Source organism: Ciconia boyciana, chromosome 1 (genome assembly GCF_034638445.1).
Source record: "Ciconia boyciana chromosome 1, ASM3463844v1, whole genome shotgun sequence".
NCBI lineage: Eukaryota > Metazoa > Chordata > Aves > Ciconiiformes > Ciconiidae > Ciconia > Ciconia boyciana.
In genome coordinates, this window is record NC_132934.1 from 151,615,837 (window position 1) to 151,641,391 (window position 25,555).

The 25,555-nt window shown below is 40.9% G+C and overlaps 1 protein-coding gene across 1 annotated transcript; it reads left to right on the forward strand.

Annotated features, from left to right (window-relative positions):
• Window positions 1-25,204, forward strand: SLC5A7 (solute carrier family 5 member 7). Its single transcript, XM_072853392.1, has 9 exons — window positions 1-139; window positions 1,206-1,428; window positions 8,178-8,291; window positions 11,285-11,440; window positions 16,010-16,158; window positions 20,137-20,280; window positions 22,210-22,363; window positions 23,601-23,818; window positions 24,581-25,204. The coding sequence occupies exons 2-9, from the start codon at window positions 1,251-1,253 to the stop codon at window positions 25,202-25,204; spliced, it is 1,737 nt and encodes a 578-aa protein (XP_072709493.1). The 5' UTR covers window positions 1-139; window positions 1,206-1,250.
• The last annotated feature ends 351 nt before the right edge of the window (window positions 25,205-25,555 follow it).

Here is a 25,555-nt window from a genome sequence, read left to right on the forward strand (position 1 = left end):
CTGCCTTTCAGCCGTCGCCCCCCCAAGCGGGAACACCCCGGGCGGGGGCAAAGCCCCCCGCGGCTCAGCCCCGACACCGCCCCGCGGGATGGGCGGCCGTGCCCCGCGGGCTGCGGGGCAGCGCGGCGGCGGAGCGCAGGTGGGGCGGCGGCGGGCGGCGGGCGCCGCTCCCCGACGGCGCGGGGCGGCGGAGCGCAGGCGGGGGCGGGCGGGGAGCCCCGCCGTGGGCGCGGGGCGGGGGTGCGCGGCCGCGCAGGGCGGCGCGGCGCCTCCGCGGAGCGCGGCGTGCGGAGCCCCCCGGCGCGCGGGCGGAGCGCGGTAGGTAGCGCTGGCTCGGCGCAGGGCTCCGCGCAGGGCTCCCGCGGAGCCGTCGGGAGCGCGGACGGGTCTTGCCGGCGCGGCTGTGTCTGACAGCGGTGGCGGAGCGGCGGGGCGAGCGCTGGGAGGGGGCTCCGGGAAAGGCTGCGTACGGGGCACCGCTGCTTATGCCGCCCGGGACTCTTCCCCCGCCACATATACCCTGAAATTCCTATACCTAACAGGTTCGTATACCTGAAAATTCCTGCCGTTCGACAGCTCTTAAGCGTTCCGTTTACTTCGCAAATTGCGAACGAGAATAGAGTGATACTTTTAATGCTGGGCAACTAAACGTTACAAAGAAGAAAGCGCAGGTTTTTAAATACAGGAGAGCATAGAAGGGGGAAAAGACTCATCATTCCAACACAAAGACTCAAAAGATGTGCTTTGCTGTTGTAGCCATTACTTATCCGTAGTTCTTATATGACTTAAAACAGGTTTGTGGCTTGTCTTCTAACTAAATAGAGACGTTTCTAATAGCCCACATGGCGAAGATCTTCTATCCTATTCCCTGTACCAAACTATTTCTCGACTGAAGAGTTCCCAGCCACTGGGGACTTGGTGACACTAAAATAGTTCGCTGCTCAGGACCTGATTTCTAAGAATTGCGTAGCTTTCAGCCACATCATTCATTTCCCATTGTAATCGCAGGTTGTGATTGTTGTTTGTTGCTGCACAGGCATTTTAATTGGCATGTAAACTTAACTTCAATTACATCTGAAATACTCATTTCATAAATTCACCAGAATAGTTTCTTTAATAACCATCCGAGTTTTCTTTGTACACTGATTCTAAAAAGCATCTTACCAGGTTTGTTAAAAGCAGACGTATTATTGCATTCTCTCCAGAGGTCTTAATGAAATAGCGATCAAAGAAACAGTCGGGACTTCAACATGGCTTTCCATGTGGAGGGGCTGGTGGCCATAGTTGTATTCTACCTGGCTATCCTGGCAGTTGGGATATGGGCTGCTTGGAAAACCAAGAACACCGGCGGTGAAGGAGATCGCAGCGAGGCTATTATAGTCGGTGGAAGAGACATTGGCTTGCTAGTTGGTGGATTTACAATGACCGGTATGTAAAAAAACACCTTTTTATTTTTTTCCTAACCAGCGTATAACTTGTCAGTTTTCTATCCAAATGAAGAAGTGTAATCTGCATATTGAACAATGCAGAATGGACAAAACAGATATACTTTTTTTCCAATTGCTGCTAATATTGTTTAGTGAACAGCCAAATGTAGCCTCTATATAAAAACAACAAATAGTTTAAAATCATACAGGAAGAATATCTTATATTTCTTATTCATTGCTTTCATATTCATCTGTAGATCAGATATATTTGTGACAGAAGTACAGAATTTATATAGATTAATAAGGAATCAAGTTTTAAAATAACTGTTATTGTTGTTAAAGCCATCCAAGTTGGCGAGTTATTTTGTTTAATCTGAGTAAAACAAAGTTTATATGAAAAAAGATGGGGGGGGGGGATGCAGCATCAATTAAGAATAAGTTTCTAAAAGAAAATTGGCATAAATCCAAACTTGTAATTCCACTGATTTCAGCAAACTTACTTTGTGGATTTTTTTAGCTTCTTTTGCAGCAGTTTGACAAAATAATACATTACTGTGAATAGCAATATCAGTAGGAAAAGCCTGGGTGAATGAAGAGTTCTTCACTAATTTTGTAAGCAATGCTGTCTGACTCCCAGAGCCCATCAAACCAGGTGTCTTACCAGGGTAAACAAGATGTTCACAATATGGTCCAAAATCTCAAGTCTTACAGCTAATATATGAGTTCAGAACAAAAGTGCATGATAAGGAGAGTTAATTGGCCCACCATTTTTATTTAAGCAATTTAAATTTTAAGCATGCTTCTGGGTTGGTTTTTTTTTATTTATTCTAAATCCTATTCAGGCAAGGCCCTTTCAGTTGCCAGATTGGATTTATCAGGTTATATTTATGTTTTGCTGTTTTGCCCTGTTCTGATTTCACAGTTACCTAATAAGGAAGAGATACATAAAAACCTGGGCCAAAATTCTGTGTTCTTTAAGCAAGAGAAATTCCCATCCCCTTGCAGGGACATTTTGCTCATTCAAAGACTAAATATTTGGATATTGAGTAAAGAATGTTTGTAGAAGTCAATAAAATTTGAGTACAGGCAGATGTTCTACTTTTCACCCTTTGCTATAATTTACTTCATCACGTAACCATCGGCTACTGAAGCATCAGATATGACAAGATTCTGCTCATAGAAAGAGCTGGTTTGGCTGCTTTCTGCTGAATGAAATGTTTTAAAGAGCACTGAAACTGGAATATTTTGCAGGGATATTGCTTGCCACAAAACTGTAATCATTAGATTGGGGGAGCGGAGACAAAACAAGACATTCCCTGTGCAAGTGGTTATGATGAACAGCTTTGCCTGTGGAAGAAGACACAAATTCTGGTGTCCTTAATCCTACTTTGCAGGAATATTTTTCATAACAGCTGAAGCAGAGATGAGACTTGAACTGGGGCTTCCTATATTGCAGGCAATTTCTATGACCACCACAATTCACACCCATGTATGCTCATCCCGTTTCATGCAAGCTCTAGACATGGCATAGTATATCATCTCTGCAGTAGAATATCAAGCTGATCCTAAAGCCTTTGTGCAGCTAAAACACTCACAGATTTTATACTATCAGGGTTCACATACTTTCTCATCTCCGCCTTCCATAAATATGGCAATTAAAGCTTGAGATGGCAAGTAAATTACACTTTCAGTTTTGGGGAACAGTGCCTGGCACACAAAGTTAGGTGTGGGCACAAGTCTACTGAATCAGGGGTTAGTCCAAGTTTTGTCTCGGTGAGGGTGATTGGGATACTTAGTTTGTAAAGCAATAACAAAATAATTGCGAAAGTAAGCAAGCGGATCAAAATCCGCGATGATTTTTACTAAATGGTCACATTATTCAAGGATGTATTTGCCTCTTTAAAAAAGGTAGATGCAGATTTTGCACCTCATAACCATGCCTCCAGAGATATATGGCTATTCCAACATAGTCTTTATATTTTACAGCTTTAATTGTCTAAATAGGAATTAAAAAGCAAAGCCTATCCCATAAAAGGAAAGCAAGAAATCTTTAAAGATCTCCAGAAAGGATGTTGTTAGTATGGACACGAAGTACTTTGGGTTATGGGATAAGGCCTAATTCTGTCTTTCTTGCTCAAGACAAACACTACGATCCTCCATGGATATCGGCTAAAAAAACGGTAGCAGTTTCTAGGGCTACTTGGTGGGGAGGATGACAGAACTCAGTCTATAAATTTAAAAACAAATTCAGAGCATAAGCATTGTGACTTCATAGGGATGGACTCAAGATTCCTGAGTAATTATAGTTGATTTTCTAAACGGCATTTAAAAGCCTTAAAGCAAATGCACTACCTGTGAACAATGGCTGTGGACATATTTGGATGTACACTGTGATCCTGAAGAAGCAGCTGTATCAACTGGCTACTGAAACGCCTAAACACAAAGCCTGTTGAATGCTGAGTGTGTCTGCAGTTATCAAAATAGAAGGAGTGAGAGGCTTGAATTAGGGATGGATCACAGCAGCTCATATTACAATGAGCTAACATAGGACCATAGTAGACGTGCCTTTAATTTGTTTCTCATTTTTACATAGTTATAGTTAAAATGTTGCACTAAATATTAGCGTTCCTTAATTTGTGGGTGAAATTCTTAAGAAGTGGTATCTGCGGCAAACTTGAGTCTATTCTGATTCTGGTGATTGAGTTTAAAGCCCGAAGGAAATATTTGAGATGACATAATCAAATGCTTACAAACATGACCAAAAAGATAATAATCTATTGATGTCATTTTTTCATTTTATTTGGATGGAGCTATGTATCTTTCCACAAGAAAAAAAAAAAAATTAAAAAATTCTATTTTTTGTAATCCTTAGGTCAGGATTTTCATTTTACAGAACTCGATGAGTTGATTCAATAATTTGAGTGGTCAGACAAGGCATCATTCACAAAGAAGTGCCAAAAAATCTGATTTTCTAATGTATATCAATATATATAAAGAACTCTGAGATTAATTTTTTTCTGTTCCTCATATGAACTAGGAGCAGAATTGCTCTCTGTATCCTCAGTATTTGTCTGATCATTTTTTAGGGTGCATGTTTTAAATGGATATTGGTATTTGCTGCATTTTTTGGTCCTTCAGACAGCAGGAAAAGAGAGGATTAAAATAGATTACTACATGAGTGTTTCCATAGATTATTAAATTTTATATTCCTTTTGTCTAATTTAAAAAAAAAAAAAAGAATTTCACCAAAAAAAGGTATTTAACTTTAAATTGTGGCTTAGCAAACTGAGGATCAGAAAATTAATATCTAAGGTTGAAATCCCATCCTATCATATCCCATTATTTCTTTTCTAATGTATTTACTCATGTCAATGTACATGCTGACTACCCATTCACCCCCTCAGAAAAAGCCATATAGCACCTTCCTAGAGCTCTGGGGTGCTTGGCAGATGTTCCAGAACAGTCATGTGCACAGAAAAATTGATCAGCAGCTATTTTTCAATCCCCAATCCAGAAACCAAGAACTAAAATTGAAAATAAGTGCTAAATCTTCCATGCCACCCTACCCAGCAATACCTGTCCGTAGGGCATTGTTCCTGTCCCCAGCCAGGGGAGGGCAATGGCCCCTGCAACATCACACAGAAGGGAAGTGACCTGCATCGCTCCAGAAGAAAATAAGGGAGCTAGGCATAGTGTCCAAGTGCCCTTGGAGAACACCTGCCACCTCAGTAGCAACCCCAGGCAAATCGATGCTGGACGTTGAAGCCTCCTTGCACCACAGCTGCAGCAATGCTGGACATTTGTCCTTGACTATGGGATATTATTCCCTATCTGGAAGTGGGTATTGTTCCTGCAGAATTCATATTCATGCGTATTCCAGGGAAGGAGACAAATACAATTCCCTTTCTAAATTTTTACTTTTGTTATTGTATACAGGTGCTTACACCCTATTCTGTAAGTCTGTTCTGCTTGAGACACAATAGGCAACATACATCCCAGGTAGTCATGGACTCAACGGTCAAAAGCTCAATGTCCAGGTGGATATCAGTGACAAGGTGTCCCTCAGGGGTCTGTATGGGGACCAGTGTTATTTAACATCTTTGCTGGGGACATGGATTGAATGGACGCTCATCAAGTTTCTGGATGACATCAAGCTGAGTGGTGTGGTTGGTACTCTAGAGGGAAGGGATGCCATCCAAAGAGACCTTGACAGGCTAGAGAAGTGGGCCTGTGCAAACCTCATGTGCAAGGTCCTGCACCTGGGTCAGGGCAATCCCAAACATGGATATAGGCTGGGTGATGAGTGGATTGAGAGCAGCCTCACGGAGAAGGACTTGAGGGTATTGGTAGATGAAAAACTGAACATGACCCAGCAATGTGCGCTTGCAGCCCAGAAAGCCAACCGTGTCCTGGACTGCATCAAAAGAAGCGTGGCCAGCAGGTCGAGGGAGGTGATTCTGCCCCTCTACTCTGCTCTCCTGAGACCCCACCTGGAGTACTGCGTCCAGCTGTGGCACCCCCCACATAAGTAGGATGTGGACTTGCTCAAGCAAGTCCAGAGGAGGGCCAGAAAGACCATCAGGGGGCTGGAGCACCTCCTGTATGAGGACAGGCTGAGAGAGCTGGGGATGTTTAGCCTAGAGAAGAGAAGGCTCCAGGGAGACCTTATAGAAGCCTTCCAGTACTTAAAGGGGGCCTACAGGAAAGAGATGGGGAGGGACTTTATCAAGGAGTGTAGTGATAGGACGAGGGGTAATGGTTTTAAACTGAAAGAGGGTAGATTTAGACTAGATATAAGGAAGAAATTCTTCACTCTGAGGGTGGTGAGGCACTGGAACAGGTTGCCTAGACAAGTTGTGGATGCCCCATCCCTGGAAGTGTTCAAGGCCAGGTTGGATGAGGCTTTTAGCAACCTGGTCTAGTGGAAGGTGTCCCTGCCCATGGCAGGGGGGATGGAACTAGATGGTCTTTAACGTCCCTTCCAACCCAAACCATTCTATGATTCTATGATTCTAGGACTCTGGTAACCAAAGTATTATACTCCCACCTACATTAATTCACCCTGTCAAGAGGCACAATTCCCAAATGTCTGACAACTTTTTATGTAGATTCTGTATGCCTGCTCTTCCCATCAAGAATCAGTGTTCACCCATCTTCTCCATGTGGTCCCACATGGGCATCACTCACCTCTTGTCTTGTCTCTGTAGTGTACAATAGATCTTGATACCCAAAAGTCTACCAATAACAGGGTTCTTGGGTCACTTCTTTTGTTGCAGACTTTCTCTGCAGGTACATCCCTCATACAAGCCCATTATACTATTTCCAACAACAGAATGGTCCATTCCTGTGCTTCAAAATGCTGAAAGAAGGACAATTGTAATGCTTTGATTGCTGGAGATCTTTGGTTCTAAATCCATGGTGTCATTTAGCATCGAGAAAAAAAAATACTCTCTGGTAGTATTTGAGAGATATCACAGTTAAGCAGGAAAGAGTAGTAATTTAGATTTTTATTAAACTTCTTTAGGATATTTAATTAATTTTTCTTCATTTGTGTTTATCTCCAGTTGTTTGTCTTAAACACAAAATCAAGTTTGCTTGTGTGATGGTGGATGCTGGGAAAATTCTGAAGAATGCTTAAGGAAAATAAATTTCTTACAACTGTGAATTTTTACACAGAAAGTCTGAATTACTCTTATATGAGAAGGCAAAGGCTTCTGAGGCAAATCAAAATATCATTACAAAAACCTAGTACTTGTAACGTTCTGCCTGCCCTTTTTCAAACTACAGACCCAGATTCATAAAACTTACTCATTATACATTAGAAAAAATTAAGAACTTTTTGCATGGACTCCGCAAACAGGAAGAGATAAACTTTATTACATAATTTGTTATGAATTATTTTTGCAGATGTAATCACAATACATTTCTGTGTTGGAGATTTTATTTCATAAATACTGTAGATCCCAGGTTCTCAAATGTAGAAACTTCCCTTCAAGGCAGAGAATCAATTCATTAAGGGTCTGAGGTTGGTATATTAAAAATACTGCTGTTTTTTAGAGAGATAAAATCAGAAATATTATAGATAGCACAATTCAATTCTGGAATATGTCTTCAGGAAGCACAAAAATAAATGAGCCAAAGTTTAGAACTTAAATAGCAACACAAAACCACCACAGGCCTATATGGAAATATAGCATTTAGGGAAGTCAGAGTTTACTAAATGTCCTTTGTGTAGCCACAATTTAAAATTTAGCAAGGTTTTAAGGGCAATTTTTTTCACAAAGGCCCTAGTAAACAATGAATTCATTAAACTCTTGTCTAATTTAAATGCTTTGAGTTTTCCCAATTGGGGTGACTTTATCACTGTATGTTTATTGTTCTTCTGATGCCCCCTTACATCTCTCCTTCATTTGGACTAACACAAAGAAAATGGTAATGGTTAATGAGTTGATCGGCTTCATTCATTGTAAACAAGTAGTGAGGGACTCAGCCCTCACATCTTCACTGACTATACAGACACTTAGACACCTTGAAGACTGTCTCAGTCCATCTGACTTTTTTTTTTGTATGCTTAGGTTGTAAGTTTTTTGAATTAGGACTCTCTTTTATAGAAGGATGCCATGTCTGGCACTTGTACAGTACATATAATAAAAAATAACAATATTATAAGTGATGATAAATTCATTCCACAATGTGGGAAATTTTATTTCTTTGTGCACATTAGAGACTTTTCCACCTCTTCTTTTTCAGCCACATGGGTTGGAGGAGGTTACATCAACGGGACAGCAGAAGCTGTGTATGTCCCAGGCTACGGTCTAGCTTGGGCTCAGGCACCTATTGGATATTCCCTTAGTCTGGTTTTAGGTAAGCAAAGAACTAAAGCTAATAGTCTCTCATTTTAAACAGTTCTGATGACAAGTCCATCATTTGAAATGAAGCAACTAGGGTCTGATAAAAGGATACTGAGGTAAACTGGATCCCTTCTGCTGATAGGTTTGGCTATTAAAAAGAAAAACAGAAAATCTATAAATAGTTTGACACCTTAAGTCTCCTGAATGCCTTGGCAAGACCTATTTGATTACTACAACCAGAGTGATCTATGGAGGTTACAATAAGAAAGATTTTGTTGCGGGATTTTTTTTAAATTGCATATATTAAGTTTTATATATTCAGGTTTTCTTCAAGTGCCTATATGATCTGGAACATGATAGTATCAGGGCATCTATAAATCTTGGAATTCAAGAATGGCAAATAACCTTTCAGGTTAGGGAAGTGCTTATACTTTGCAGATCTTCATCAAGAGTCTAAGAAACTTGTCTAATTTTGTGTAGGAAGTCTGTAGTAGAACCAATCTATTTCCTTAAAATTGGACCAAGCATCCTCTTAAATGCAGTACAAAACTCCAAATCACATGTCAAAATGAAGATATGCAATCCTGATATATGCAGGGTCAGAGTGTAAAACACAGACAGCATTATAATTTTTAATGCTGTGGCCTCTAATTCCTGAAATGTGGTCTCAGAACTTCCTTACTTTTCTTAAAAATAATAGCAATAAAAAATTTTTCACTGTGTCTCAACCACATGGAGCAGCTCACAACGAAGCTATTGCCTTGTGAGCCGTGGTGAATACACCACAGAGTTGTCAACTACATCGTCTCAGTTTGTGAACATATCATGTCCCTAAGGCAACTAAGAAGATACTGTGTTTTTCATCTTTCATTAATGTGACTGGTGTATTAGCCTTTCTAATAATGCTTGACCTCTCAGTCTATTTTGAGTCTTTTCTCATGGTCCTCCCACCCAGTCTGTGCCTTTGTTTCCTTCGGTTGCTTATCCAGGTCTTCTTGCCCATTTATTTCAACTCGGTTTCCCTCCTGACTCTTTTTTTCCCCTTGGAAATGCTTTCCTATGGCCTGTCCTGGTTCTCTCTTCCCAGGCAGAAACCTACCGCATCATAGATGCTCCTCTCTGGAATGTGCAGGCCAGCTCCAGTTCCAGTAGCAGTATCTACCCCTGAGAGTAGCTCTGTTTCCTGTAAGGAAAACAATAACAGTAGATGTCTGCCTGGAGATCAGTTGATGTCATTATGAGGTCATGAGGGTCATGATCCATCGATGTCATTAAGTAGTCATTAGGATCGTAGTCACAAGCGTCTTCCTGACTCTTAGCCTCTGTAGAATTGACACAAATTAATAGTAGCCCAGAAGGGGTCAAGTTAGCCTCTCCCCTCATTTCCAGCTGGTTTTAGATACCCAGACCTTTTTTCCTGGAAATTATAATGGCCACTGCAGAGAAAAGAAGTCTGTATCATGTGACCATATATCTCTCTGCAGAGCACAAAGAGGAAGCATTTCTGCAGGCATGATCTATACATGCAGGTTTGGGGGGAGGAGTTGTTTATCCTTTAAAAAAAAATCAAAATTATAAATACAAGTCTAGAAGAAACATTGTTGCTTCAGACGGGAAGGATTTAAGATTGATATAATCTCCTTGTTAGTTCAATCCTGTGCTGCATACCATTTTTCCTAATTTTTCAAGCAATTTAGTTTTAAAGGTTAGAATATCCCCTATTTCCTTTGACAGATGTTTGAACATCCTAATAGATTATAATACCAGTGACTCTTTTTTTCTTCTTTTAATTATCTTTTGTAATGATGACATAACAAGTAGAATAGGAACAGGATCAATGACCAATCCAAGAATAGTAAAAAAAATGCTAGAGGGTTTCTGCATCCAAACAACCTGCCTAAAGACAGCTTTAATATAAGCAGTATAAATAAATTGTAATTGGTAAGCCAGTACCTTCTGTTCAGGGAACTTAATGAAATGAAGAAATATGAGTGATATAAGGCAATACATAGAAATGTGGAAAATCTTCTGTATAATATGATGAATACATTATGTATCTTGTGATGAAAAACCTAAATAAGGGTCACCAAGGTGTACAGTAGATTTTATTGGGAACTGACTGGTTTTCCAGGTTTTTTATTGTACCTTATACATTACATTTCAGCAGTTTTACTGTGGTAGAACTCTACTTAGTTATAGTCACGTGCAGGTCTCAACTACACAGGTTTCCATAGAAGGTCTCTTTCAGCTTTCCTGAGATACGTCCTTTTTTTTCCCCAGCCGGAAAGAATTTGAGGACTGTACATTAGAAAGGTGAGGCCTTTGCACATTTATGTACATATCCATCCCATATGCCAGCCAGGCAGAGCAGAATTGTGATACATCAAAATTCCTGAACACGTGTAAGTGAAATAAGTGTATGACAAATGTTCAGGGAGCCTGACACCTGCAGAGCCAAGAAGGCATCTGACCTACCCTGCAGGTGTAGTAAGGTTGATTTAAGCATACATAATAAATCTGAATTGTCCTGAAAGAATCAGATTTGCTGTGTGTGCAATAAACCATGTGCGAACTCATATTTCTGATCCAGGAATCCCAGACAATTTTATTTTTAGAGTAGGACCATGTGAAAATTCATGCTGGCTTCTGCTCTAAGAATGAACAGGATTAGGTAGAAAAGCCATTCCCTTAGGCTGATCCAAAATTAGACAAAACTCTGATAGCCTCCATAATGGCAGATTAAGTAAACTGAACCAGACAAAATAAGACAAACTTATTTTGCATTATCAGACCATAGATATTAATGGTATGGATGTGTTCATGTAACTCTGTAGACAGAGGTCAGGTAAGAGTTTGTAGAGGATATTTCTACTGTACTTATTTCTTTTTAAAAAAAGACAGTAATACTGGTATTTTTGTACCCTTAACTGACAATCAATGTTTTATCCCTTAATGGCAATGCATTTTTCCACTGCAGCTGGTGTCTTATGCTACTTTTCCTTGTAGGTGGCCTTTTTTTTGCAAAACCCATGCGATCCAAAGGCTATGTGACGATGCTAGACCCTTTTCAGCAGCTTTATGGAAAAAGGATGGGAGGGCTACTGTTTATTCCAGCTTTAATGGGAGAAATGTTTTGGGCTGCTGCCATCTTCTCTGCCTTAGGTAAGGAATAAGCAGTATAAATATTAATTTATCACAGGTGGAAAGGATTAAGAAAATCAGAAATGCATTAAAATTCTGGCTTCAAATGCTAACTGTCCTAGCCAAATGATTCAGAGTGTGACAGTTCTCAGACCCATGCTAACTAGTAATTAAACCGGGTAATCGTACCCCATTAATTATTTTGGTAATGGAAAGACACACAAGGTATCTATTCATTTTCAGGTACCTTTAAGTTGTCCCTTTTCAAAGACCATGAAAAGATTTAGCAATAAATTTCCTTTAATTGTGAGGGTGACATGAGTGATTGCAAGTGTCCCTTTTATGTCAAGGCTGACCCAGCTTCTCTTTTAAACCACTGAGATCACAGAAGCGAGTCAAAATTTCCCTTAAAGATATGAAAGATTATTGCCAATGCATCTGAACAAAATAATCCTTTGCATATAGGAGACCTACATATACAGAACTTTCCATAGCACAAATAATGGAAGTAAAACAGATGCTGATCAATACATTGAAGTATTATTCAATTCTAAATGGCCTTCTACTTGACAAAATGAAGAAAATACTTAGGATTCAAGAAAGAATTCAGAGAATTAGTGGAACTATGACTCAATAGAAAATCACCCAACTACTCATCCAGTCCTGAAAAAAAATCAGTTTCTAGGGTTTTTAATTATATTTCAGGCCTGAATTTAGCAATCCTTTCAAGAACTGAGAAAGCCCTTGAGTTGAAGCACCAGTAGTTGACTTTTACCAGCTAATCATACTCATAGTGCACATGCATGTGGTAATGCTTTCTAGCACAAGCTATTTTAAACAGAAAATAAACTTTGAAGGTACTCTCCAACTGTGCTCTGATGAACTGCAAAGCAATGGGGAGCTTGTTTACCACAATTTCATCACAAAATCCTTAAAGGACTAAGAACAAACTACATGCTGAGGTGATAGGAGTTGAATAACTTGAAGAACACTCTGAGTATTTGGAATATACTTTCTTTTTGATTGAGGACAAGCTAATTTGTGATATTTGGGGGTTTTGATTTTAACTATTCTGTGAATAATCTGTGAATTATACCTCCTAATTTGCACACCTATCCTCACTGATGAATATTTAATCCCAATGCTCTTCACTTCTTGATCTTCCTCATGATTTCTTGCTTGGCAGGGTTATAGAAGGGAAAGACAGGACTTCCAGCTTGTGAAAGTGGTCTGAGCTTGTAATCCTTAAGCACATGAACTTTGAAGGCTCACTGTACAACAAAAAGCCACCTGGCAGCTCCCAGCAGCTCTTATATACCACACGTCATGTTGTGTTCTACTGCCAGAACTTTTCCACCTATGTGGTCAAGTATATCCATCTACAATACCTGCAAGGACTAAAAGTTATTGCAACATGTTTCATTTAAATTATCCTAATTAGAAGGAGAGGAATTTTTTTTTAAACATGGTTTTAAAACACTACAATCACTTGAAATAGCTGATACATCTAAAGGAAATTTATAACCACCCTGATAGCTGCTGGAAAGGCAGTGCAGGAGAGCACAAGCAATTCAGGAGGTTTCTTGAGCACACTGACAACAACTTCCTGAAACAAATGATCAGGGAGCTGATGAAGGCAGGTGCTCTGTTGAACCTGTTACTTACAAACAGGGAAGACCTAGTTAGGGATGTGTAGGTCAGAGACAGACTTTGCTGCAGTGTTCATGAGATGGTGGAGTTCAGAGTCCTGAGAGGAGGGAACAAGGCAAAAATCAGGACTGCAACAATGGACTTCAGGAGAGTAGAGTTGGCCTCTCCAGGGATCTGCTTGGAGGAATCCCATGGGAGACAGCCCTGGAAAGAAGAGGAGTCCAGGAGAGCTGGTTGGTATTCAGGGATCACCTCCAAGCTCAAGAAGAGTCCACCCTGACAACCAGGAAAACAAGCAAAGCTGGCAGGAGACCTGCATGGGTGAAAAAGGAGCTTCTGACTAGACTCAGACATAAAAAGGAAGCATTAAAGAGGTGGAAGCAGGGACAGGTGACCTGGAAGGAATACAGAGACACTGTCCAAGCATGCAGAGGTGGGTTTAGAAAAGCCAAAGTCCAGCTGGATTTGAATCTGGCCATGAAGGGCAGCAATGAGTACATAAACTAGGGAAAATGTGGACTGCTCGTGAATGGAACAGGGGACCTGGTGGCAAAGGATATGGAAAAGGCTGAGGTACTCAGTGCCTTCTCTGCTTGATTCTTTGTTGGTAAGACCAGCCTTCAGGAATCCCAGGACCCTGAGAACTCTAGGAAAGTCCAGGGCAAGGAAGGCTTGCTAGAGGAGGATCATGTTAGGAAACATTTAAATAGACTGGACAGACACAATTTCATGGGACCTCATGGGATGCATCCCATGAGTGCTGTGGGAGCTGGCTGATAGCATTGCAAGGACACTCTCAGTAATCTTCTGAAGACTGTGGTGATCAGGGATGTTCCTGAAGGCTGGAAGAAAACATATGTCACTCCTGTCTTCAAGAAAGGCAAGAAGGAGGATACCAGGAACTAAAGGCTGGTCAGCCTCACCTCGGTCCCTGGGAAGGCGATGGAGCAAGTACTCCTGGAAACTACTTACAAACAAATGAAGGTCAAGAAGGGAACTGGGAGGAGTCAGCATGGATTTATGGAGAGGAAATTATTCCTGACCAACCTGACATCTTCCATGATGAGCTGACTGGCTTGGTTCATGAAGGGAGAGCAGGGCATGTTGTGAATTTCAAAAAGGGCTTTTTACACTGTCTCCCATAATATCCTTGTAGACAAACAGATGAATTATAGATTAGATAAGTGGACAGTGAGGAGGATTGAAAGCTGGCTGAACTGCTGGGCTCAGAGGGCTGTGACCAGCAACATGGAAGCCACCGGGTGGGCAGTCACCAGTTTTGTACCCCAGGAGTCAATACTGAGTCGTGTATTCTGTAACATCTTCATTAATGACCTGGCTGATGGGACCAGTGCACATTCAGCTAGTTTGCAGAAAATAAAAACTGTGAGGAGTTGCTGATAGACCAGATGGTTGTATTGCCATTCAGAAGGACCTCAACAAGCTGCAGAAATGGGCCAACAGGAACTTTGTGAAGTTCAACAAAGGGAAATGCTAAGCCCTGCACTGGGGGAGGTACAACCTGATATCCCAGTACAGGCTGGGGGTTGACCAGCTGGAATGCAGGTTTGCAGAAAAGGCATGGGAGTCTTAGAAGGCAATGAAGTTGACCATGAGCCAGCAATGTGCCCTTGTGGCAAAGAAAGCCCATGGCATCCTGGGCTGCATTAGAAGGACCATTGCCAGTAGGCTGAGGGACAGGATCCTTCCCCTCTACTCAGCACTGGTGAGACACATTTGGAGTGCTGGATCTCCGATACAAGAGGCATGGACATACTGAAGAGAGTCTGGTGAAGAGCCACAAAGATGCTTAAGGGACGGGGGTATCTGGCATATAAGGAGAGGCTGAGAGAGCTGGGACTGTTCAGCCTGGAGAAGTTCTTATCCATGTGCATAAATACCTGATTTGGCAGTAGGGGGAACAGAATAAAGAACATGGAGCCAGGCTCATCTCTGTGCTGCCCAGTGACAGGACAAGAGCCATGGGCACAAGCAGAACTACAGGAAATCCCATTTAAACTTAAGAAAAAGCTTTTTTTTTACAGTGGGAGAGGTCAAACACTGGCACAGGTTGCCCAGAGAGGTTGTGGAATCTCCACCCTTGCAGATATTCAAGACCCAGCTGAACATGATCCTGAGCCACCTGCTCCAGCTGACACTGCTTGAGTGGGGACTTGGACTAGACAATCTCTAGAGGTGCCTTTCAGTCTCAGCAACTCTTTGATTCTATGAGCTGTTTTGTGGAGACTGACTAGTCAGCTCAACATTGTGGTTTGTTTTCTACAAATGAAATCTGCTTGATGGTGCTTGGAAAAGTTCTTGGTTTTTAGGTTGACAATGGAGGATGGATTCTCCACTTTGCAAAGAAACCTACCTTTGTCCCATGTAAACAATTCAAGGGAACTTTAGAAGAGTCTGTGGACAATTGTCTCTATAGCTGATGCCTCCTCTACCATGCTTCCTTGGTCAAAAGGGGCTAGCTCAGAGCATAAGCAAAATACAAAAGGGTGTGATATGTTGCAGCAGACCTCCCCTAGGCACAGCCTTTACTGCAATGATGCACTTGTTCCCATGCGGCTGCAACTCACCCAGGGAGGCTTCAGCTGTCTGTGCTTGGCTGCTTTTCCCCAGGCAGAATAAGAGAGTGTAGTCCTTCCAGAGCCTGAGCAATTTAAGGAAAGGCTGTTGGGACCCTTCCCTCCTCCATTTCCTAAGAACCTGCGAAATGACAGATGCTAAACTTGGACCAACAGGAGCCTTCCTTTTCCCACTCCCTTCAAAGGTGCAGAAGGGGTGTGCAGAATGTAGAGGGGGGGAATATCTTCATGCTGTTGCTAAGTGTCAGACCAGCACCTGTATATGCAACTTAACAAAGGTGAGCTGTCTCATCAGACATACTGTGACGTATACTAACACAGAGTGTTTTGTTTTTCCCCATAGGTGCCACTATAAGTGTGATCATTGACATTAATGTCAATATTTCAGTTATTATTTCTGCCCTGATTGCAACTATGTACACACTTGTGGGTGGGCTTTATTCTGTGGCCTACACCGATGTAGTTCAGCTCTTCTGCATCTTCCTGGGACTGGTAAGTTTGGCTTTTTTTCCCTTCTTTATTGAGGATTTTGCCCTGAGCATTATGATGATTATTGAGACCTTGCCCACCTTCAATTTTGGAACTATGTCTTCACTGAAAGCGTGGCGAAGGAATATCTCCACTCACAGAGCCCTGACTTTAAAGAGTCTGCATTTACATCAATGTACAGCCCGTGCTTTGACAATAAAGCTGACCGAGAGGCCCAGTTCTTTGGCTTTTTTCCAACCAGTCTGATAGTGCAAACACTCTTGTAATTTTCCTGCTGTGTGTATGTCTAACTCAGGATAGGACTGGAGCTGACTCCTTCCCTATCTGTCCATAGGACTGTGGCACAGGCACTGGAAGGAGGCATCAGACATAGGAAGCAGTCAGTAGAGCAGTCCAGAAACACTGGCATTGGACCTGCAGGGCTGATACTCTCCTGCTTCTCTTTCCTGTAGCTGTCACCTACTCACGCAGCTTAGTTAACCTCCTGCTTTAAATCACGTTCTTGTTTTTTCCCTCATTTCCCTCTGTTGTCCTTGGAGACCATAGTATGGGAGGTCTCACCAGATGACCTTGCTGTTTGAATATGGTGGAATGAATATTCCCTCATCAGCTGTCAATGATATGCTAGTGGGTAGCCTTTTCTTTTATTTACTGCTCTTCTTTAAGCCCTGCTCTGAAAAATATCAATGCAACAGGGCTCAGATCACAGGGGTGCAATCAAAGAAGCTGTTGTCTTTGTTTGCCAGTGGCAGTAATAGATGGTCACAGGTGTGCAGAGATCTGAGACAGGCTGAAATAAACGGGGTAGCTCAAGGTGAAGGAACTGAATGGCACTTTGGGGACCCAGAGTTGTTTCTCTGCTTTCACCAGCGTGCTTGTGCAGCTCTAGGGAAATTGCTTCAGCCAGAGCTCACACAGGTGGTCACTAACCAACCCTGTGTGTGTCCTCACTCTGTGGCATCCTACCGTGAGGCCTTATTTGCAGAAGTGCTAAGCATTCCCTGTTGTAACTGACTTCATGAGAATGGTGCTAAATACCCTGAAAAAGCAAATCCAAGTTCCAGCTGGCCACCTTAAATGAGAAGTTGTTCCAGATCTTCTTCTCTCATACCTTTGTTCTTCACCTGCACAGTGGGGAAAATACTGTCTCCTTCCCTAACATGCATGTTAATATTTGTGAACCATTCAGTTTCTACAGATGGTGTGCATTACAGAAATTCCCAAAATTGTAGATTAATCAAAATACAGAAACACTTTTCCAAAGAGAACAACTCATGCACTGCTAAAGACCCTGATCCCGTGGGAATAACATGTGATCTGGTATTAAAAGCAGCATGCACCTGACAGGGAGGGGAAAGCAAATGAAGGTTGTATAACAGTCTTCTAAACGGTTGGATCTGTAGCTTTAATAGTGTTCTTTTAATTCAGGTTGGGCTCTTTATGTAATTTCCCATTTTAAATAAACAGCAATAATGTCACGTAGAAGGAACCATATTCATAACCCGGAGAGTCATCAGTGGGGCTGGAAGCCTCAGATAGCACCTAAATGGTCATGCTCTAGGTGAGGAAGTTTTAGATGAGATGGGACACTTTCACAGAAAGTGTCACAGCAGAAGATGTCACAGGCCCAGGTATCCCAGCTTCCCCTCCAGGCTCTGCAGCAGTTTGTATTCCCACTGGCACAGACCCTTACTGCTCATTCCTCTAATGTCTGCTCCTTACCCAAGGAGGTGCTGCTTGTAATCACTTCTGTTCCCTACCCTGGCTCCTCAGTTCAGCCACAGCTTCTTCCTTAGGCTTCCATAACCTCCACCCCAGCCACTCCACGTACTTCCCTGGTTTTCTCCTTATAATCCCATGTAGTCTCTCTCCTTCCCTCCTCACTCTGCAGTTCTCAGCTTTTTGTCTTTATCTTGCCCAGTGAGTCTTTCCCTGATCCTGCACTATATCCCCACTATTTACTGACTCTTCATCTCAGCTGTATTATTAATTCCCCATTCTAAACTCTTTGCCACCATGTAGAAGTCCCTTTTTTCTGGTTTCCAATCCCATGAGGTCCAGGTCTTTCTAGCTACCTGCTACTTCCACCACTGAGCTTCAAGTCACAACATAAAGTCCCAGTTTCTGCTTCACTTCCACAAGCCTTGGTTTTATTTGCCCTCCATTCAAAACAGTGAATTTTCTACTCCGGTTAGAAAGGGCTCAGTGAAGAAATTGGGTCTACATCTATATTAAGCAAGTTAAACAGTGTCAAGGTGAAAACACAGGATCATCTGTACTGCTTAATTGTTAACACAGTCCTGGCGCTGTTTTGGCCCACGCCAACTAGTACTTTCCCAGGTAGTTCCCAGGAACAGTTGAGGGCTGTCCTTTTTGGCAGGGAAAGGAGTCTAGATGTATGGATGTAAACCATGACATGTCAGTGAACTGCAGGGCCAGAGAAAGTGTCTTGACTTGTTTTGTTTACTAATATAGAGGTAATCCTTGAGACCACAAAGAGCTAGGTTACTGTCAGAAACTGGAATGGATTACAAAAGCTCATAATGCATTTGCAATGCAGTCCGTATTAAATCCTGGGCTGTGGCATGCAGGTGCAGGTTTTTAGACCTTTAAAAATTTACCCTACTGAAAAGCTCAGCTCAATATGGGCAAACTACAGCTCTTCAGAAGCTCATCACTTGGACATGTTTGAGATTTGACATTCACAAACAAGAATAAAAAAATCCATTTGACATCCTTGTTCCCCATGAATTTCTCAACAAGAAGAGTATTAACATCCATTTATTTTGACGATATGTTTATTTTTCCCTCAAAATATCTTGGAGAGAGTTGAAACATTTTGGTGATCTTTCCCAGAAAAGCCCAAGCAGACAGTGAGAAGGGAATCTTTCTGCCTAAGTGCTTGAATTGGCAAACTTTAATCCATAACTGAGAACAGAATGCTATGGTACGTGATAAACAGCCTGAATAATAGGCAGTGCAGCAAAACATAGCAATAATTCATATATTCTTCACACATTATTGCAATAATTGTACAACAAAGCAGAGGATGATGTTTGATTTCTCCCCTCCTTGCTCCTGTTACCCCATACACTTAAATGTGATCAGTTGGATTGTAGTAGTCTGCGTGGTTTGGATATCATTGTAGCCTTAAGGATGCCATGTTTGCAGTGGTCTATTCCATACAGCACAGAGCCTGGTTTTCATCTCAGTAGGAGCTACTGAGGTTCTCCTCATAGAGAGTTAGTGAGTTACATCATTGCAAAATGAGTTGGCAAGTAAATGCACAAAAAGTCAGTTGGTGACGGAAACGAACCTTCTGGCCAAAACTGTCTCTGGGGGGGGTTTCTCAACTGATTTTTTGGCCTAGGTCAGAAACAGAGAGACTGAAAATAGTCAAGAGCCCAGAGTGAAATTGCCTTCAAGGTAGAAAAGTGCTGTAACACTGGGCTACTGGGTGTTCTGGAGCAAGAGAGATGGAGGTTCACCAACAGCACCCCTTTCTTGTCACAATATCATTTTGTGTTGAATTAAAAACAAATTCCCAAGCCTTCAGGTGTGTTTGTGATGTCTCATGCCTGTATACTGGCAAATCCTGATGCTATTGCACACAAGTTTATATGTAGATGTTTCTCTACAGTGTGGTCCAGGAAGGGGTGTAAAGAATATGTGTGGAGTTTAGGGAAAATAAAATGAAGATGTATAAATGTGTCCTTCCTGCTGATTTTGCGATTTACACTGATTAATTCTCTGCTCATATTCACACTCTCCAGAACAGAGGTAAGCTATCCACTACCAAGCTCTCTCTATTTTGAAGATGTTCCACTGGCACATAACCTGACTTTTCTGCAAGTCAGCTCAGCAACTTGGCTTTTGATCTGTAGCATGCAAGAAGAAAAAGCAATCAATGTTAATATTAAAATTTCCCAGGCTTAGAATGCCTTCTTTAGACCTGAACAAAGTGTTACTCTTTGGTTACAGTGGATCAGCGTACCCTTTGCAATGTCCCATCCTGCAGTGGCAGACATTGGGCTCACGGCTGTGCACCCGGTGCACCAAGCACCTTGGCTTGGATCTATCAACTCACTTGACATTTACACATGGCTGGACAATTTCCTTTTACTGGTAAGTGATGGCTTGTATGAAGGAATGAAGCATTTAAGCACTCACACTGTGTTACTGTGACAGCTGAAAATAATAGAGGGTCTAGTTAAGAGTTTCCAGCAAACTGAAAACTTTTACCCTTTTGACTCCTGCTCCATATTTCTGCACATTTGAATGATTTCAGTGAAATATCAGTAGAATATTGTAGCACAGCTGTCAAAGTCAGCATTGCCAGGAATGCAATTTAAATATCATCAGGCCGAAAGAGTTGACTTATGCTAAAATTAATTAAAAGTATGCAGCTAATACTTAACTGATGTCATTCTTGGCAGAGGGTTTTATATATTGCAGAAGGTAATAAATACGTTATACAAATGATTAAATATGTCTTAGGTATAGGTGATGTAGAAAAAGCTTTGCAGAGATGGATGGATGGATGAATTCATACGTGCTCACATGCCAGAATGAACTGAGGGCTTTCGTTATTTAATACCCATGTATTACACATGGGATTGGTGGTTATTAAGTACTTTCCATTAGAAGATCTAGCAACACATGCTAACATTTTCCATTCTCAGTTTCCCTGAGCAACTCTACACTTTTATTATCATGTTGTACTTTGGGATTCCTTTCTCTGTTTTTTTTTTAAATAATCTCAACCAAAATCCTTCAGAGTTTTCTGATAATCGAGCTATTAAAATATATTCTTTTATCCAGCTTAAATTTTTTCTAGATTCTCAGAGAGACAAAGTATGACATTAGCTCAAGTGGCTGTATTCTGTGTGGTAAGCCTGAAGCTTTTGTCTCTGCTGATGACCAAAGGAAAGCTCTGATGCTGCCAGATTGTGACACATTTTCTTTTCATCCTGTTTGTTTCATTATAGCTCAAGAAATTTACACATGCTTGGAAAGCTTTGTTAAAGGAACATTATTAAGGCTGCAAAGGAAAGCAGTTATAAATAGCAAGTCAAAATCAGAGTTGCCTGTGAAACATTCATTTGGTCCCTGTGTGTGCATGAAACATATATGAAACACCTGTATACACACTATTTGGTCCAAATGCCTCCTGCCTCATTTAGTGCATAGAACTGGGCTGTGCACATTTAGTGAGCAATTTGCTTTGTTTTCTTTCCATGCTGTTTAGTCATAGGCACTTATTTACTTAGTGGAGACTATTCAAATCCTGCTGGCAAGATAGAATTGTTAGCACTTGTTTTTTTAGCCTTTGATAATCTTTTGTGTCATATTTTGCAGACATAATTTTAAGTCTAATCAGGATCTTCATTGTTATATACCCAAAAAAAGAGAAGAGTTGCCACAATAAAAGAAAACTTTCTTTTACTGCTTTGTCTTTAATTTCTTTTGGTATCATATTTGCTTAAGACAGTGGGAGAATAATTTTTCAGTTGAGTTCAATGTATACAGAATGTATATATTGTAAACTCAATTTTTCTTGAGTTCAATGTATACAGAACATGTTGCCTTGTTTTGATGGCCACACGCATTCATAAAGGAAGATAAAATCTTGCCTTCAAATCCCATCAGAGTCTAATCTAATTTTGGTGGGGGGAGGGTACTGGAGACCAAATTCTTCAAATATGAAATATGACAATAGTATTTTATAACCTTTCATAAGGCTTTATCAAGTATTTGTACAGCTCACAATACTTGGGGATTACAGAGACTACGTAAGTGCAAAGTGTTGTTTTTAATTGTACAAAGGAATAACTTGCCTAAAAGAATGGGATTTAAGTGGACTTACAAAGATTTGACATTACTTGTGAGAACGACAGTTACAGCTATTACTGACTGATATTCAATAAATAAATGAAAGAGCAGCAACACAGCATTCAGCATTCACATGATGCTTCTACATGCTCTCTATATGGTGATAGCAAAAAAATCCGGAGTTAGCCCCCAATGACAGGATGCTGCCCATTGTGTTTGCAGACATTAGGAGGAATCCCATGGCAAGCATATTTCCAGCGAGTTCTTTCCTCATCTTCTGCCACATATGCTCAAGTTCTGTCATTTCTGGCTGCTTTTGGCTGTCTTGTGATGGCTCTTCCTGCAGTACTCATTGGTGCCATTGGAGCATCTACAGGTAAATGATTAAAAATGAATAGTACAATAAATGTAAAATGAATAGTACAATAAATGTGTGGAAACGCTACAAAGCTTATGTTAGATATAATCTAGCCAGGTGACATCATTAATCAACTCATGACTTCCTCAACAGGAGACTACACTGAAAAATAATATTATAGATTATTTCTCCCAGGGGAAATTGCTCCTACCCCAGTGGCTGAGATTAACTCATTTTGCACATTCTAGGTATCTACAGACATAATATTTCTATTTAATGTTTGAATTAGGTTATGGTACTTTTATTTGATCCTAACAGTAATAATGAGGAGCAGCTGAGGGAACTGGGGTTGTTTACCCTGGAGAAAAGGAGGCTCAAGGGAGACCTTATTGCTCTCTACAGCTACCTGAAAGGAGGTTGTAGAGAGGTGGGGGTTCGTCTCTTCTCCCAGGTAACAAGTGATAGGACGAGAGGAAACGGCCTCAAGTTGTGCCAGGGGAGGTTTAGATTGGATATTAGGAAAAAATTCTTCACTGAAAGGGTTGTCAAGCATTAGAACAGGCTGCCCAGGGAAGCGGTTGAGTCACCATCCCTTAAGGTATTTAAAAGACATGTAGATGTGGTGCTTAGGGATGTGGTTTAGTGGTGGTCTTGGCAGTGTTAGGTTAATGGTTGGACTCGATGATCCTAAGGGTCTTTTTCAACCTAAATGATTCTAAATTATTCTAAACAATTCTATGTTTTATCAGGAATTTCTTACCTTGACCAAAACATCCTTGTCAAGGTCTTCATCATAGTGAGAGTGATCCCCATCACAGTGACCATGTAGCTAAACTGTTAGAAATGTTCTGTTAGAAATGTTTAACACATGGCTTTGAGCTCTGAGTCTGTAATCCAAGAGAATAGTTAAACACATCACAAGTAAACATGGATACCAGACTTGTTTTATTGAGGAAAATTACATTTAAGAGCAATGCAAAGTTTTAATATTAAACTTCCTACTGGATAACCACAGACTGTGGTCAGACTTAGCTTAGAGATAAGGAAAAATGCTGAGCAGAATTAAATCTGCCTAACAGAAACTGGTGGGACACTGCCTCTCTGAAATGCCATTGGTCTGGCCCTAGTAGCAGTTTGGTCATTGAATGTGAATGAAAATGTGGCAATATGAATAGCTCACTACACATGAAGTCAAGAGATGCTGTAGCTGATGACTACTAATGTTACTAATAACATACCGGTGTCCATATTGCAGCCTGGAACGAGACTGATTATGGTATCCTTGACCCCATGACTAAAAAAGAAGCAGATATGATTTTACCGATCGTGCTCCAGTACCTTTGCCCAGTCTATATCTCGTTCTTTGGCCTCGGCGCTGTATCTGCTGCCGTGATGTCATCAGCTGACTCTTCAATTTTATCAGCAAGTTCTATGTTTGCTCGGAACATTTACCAGCTTTCCTTTCGGCAAAATGTGAGATTACATTTTCATTTTTACTTTTAGATAAAATTTTAGGTGAGACCTTAACTAGGTGATGCGTAGACTGTAATTTCATAATGAAACACCTCTTTCACGTTCCTGCCTGTGACTAGAAAAAGTATAACTTTTTGTTCCTAACAGTATATTGAAAAAACTGAAAGTCATAAAAATATTTATGGTTGTGACTGACGACAGAGGTGAAAAAGCTCGCTCAGGGGAGGCAGCTTTCAAGAGTTCTCATGGCACTGCAGTTTATCTGTACAGCTCCTAATTATTGCTGCAACCAGAAGTTTTACTTAAATCCTTAACAAAACAAGACATCTTTCTGAATTGTTGATTTATCAGGAAATTATTTGACAACACAATGGCCTAGTGAGTTGGAGTTTTTCTTAGGAAATGGAGAAGAAGAAATTCTGATGCTGACAGTTTTTTCTGGTTGAGCCATATTGTGCTTATATTTAAAAGTTATTATTTCTAACACTCTGCTGTTGTTTTTTTCTTTGACACGTTATCAAACTTTTCCTTATGCTCAAAGATAAATGACTTTGGGAATGGCAACTATAACCCTTGGGTTTTTTTCTCTGTGCTTGAGATGGAGATAGAGACAGAGATAAAGATATTCATTTGTAAATGTTATTGAATATGTAATGCAAAATTTCCTTTTACAATGCAGTATTTTATATTGACTATGTGCATGAATGTGGGCATACATATATTGCTGTGAAAAAAACACCTAACACTGCCCTTTTTTTGCAGGCTTCAGACAGGGAAATCGTGTGGGTCATGAGAATCACTGTTTTTCTGTTTGGAGCGTCAGCAACAGCAATGGCACTGCTAGCTTCATCAGTGTACGGCCTGTGGTACCTCAGCTCTGACCTTGTTTATATCATCATATTCCCCCAGCTCCTATGTGTGTTATTTATTAAAGGAACCAACACCTACGGTGCCATTGCAGGATACTTATTTGGCCTTGTTCTCAGAATAACCGGAGGAGAACCGTACCTCTACCTTCAGCCCTTGATCTACTATCCTGGCTGCTATCCAGATGAAAATAATATCTATATCCAGCGATTCCCATTTAAAACACTTGCTATGCTCACCTCCTTCTTTACTAACATTATAGTCTCCTACTTAGCCAAATACTTATTTGAGAGCGGGACTTTGCCACCAAAGCTGGACTTCCTTGATGCTGTTGTTGCCAGGTACAGCAGAGAACACATGGACAAAGCAACTCTTGTAAAAAGTGACAATATTGTATTAAATGAACTTGCACCTGTGAATCCACGACACAGTCTAACTTTGAGCTCAACTTTCACAAACAATGAAGCCTTCAATTATGTTGATTCGAGTCCAGAGCTGTCCAACACTGAAGATAATTAAAAAATCTAGTAGACACAGGCAAAGCAATGTGAAGCAGGATATTCTACAAAGAATAGTAAGAGGCATTTTATCAGAAGAAAAGCAAGAACTGGGAATAAAATGCCGCTGCACAATTCTTTAAGTTGTTTCTAGGAGCAGGAGCATCCCATGGGAGGAACTCTTTTCTGTTATTATCTAACATGTTGGATTAGATCATAGAGTGTTTACCAAAAGATACACTCAGATCCCATTCTTTCCACCCAGAACTATATACTGTGTAATTAAAAAAACATTTACAATTGAAAATATATGTAGCAGAAAAAGCGCAACAGTTATTTAGCTAGGACATCGTATGAAGAGATTATAATACAA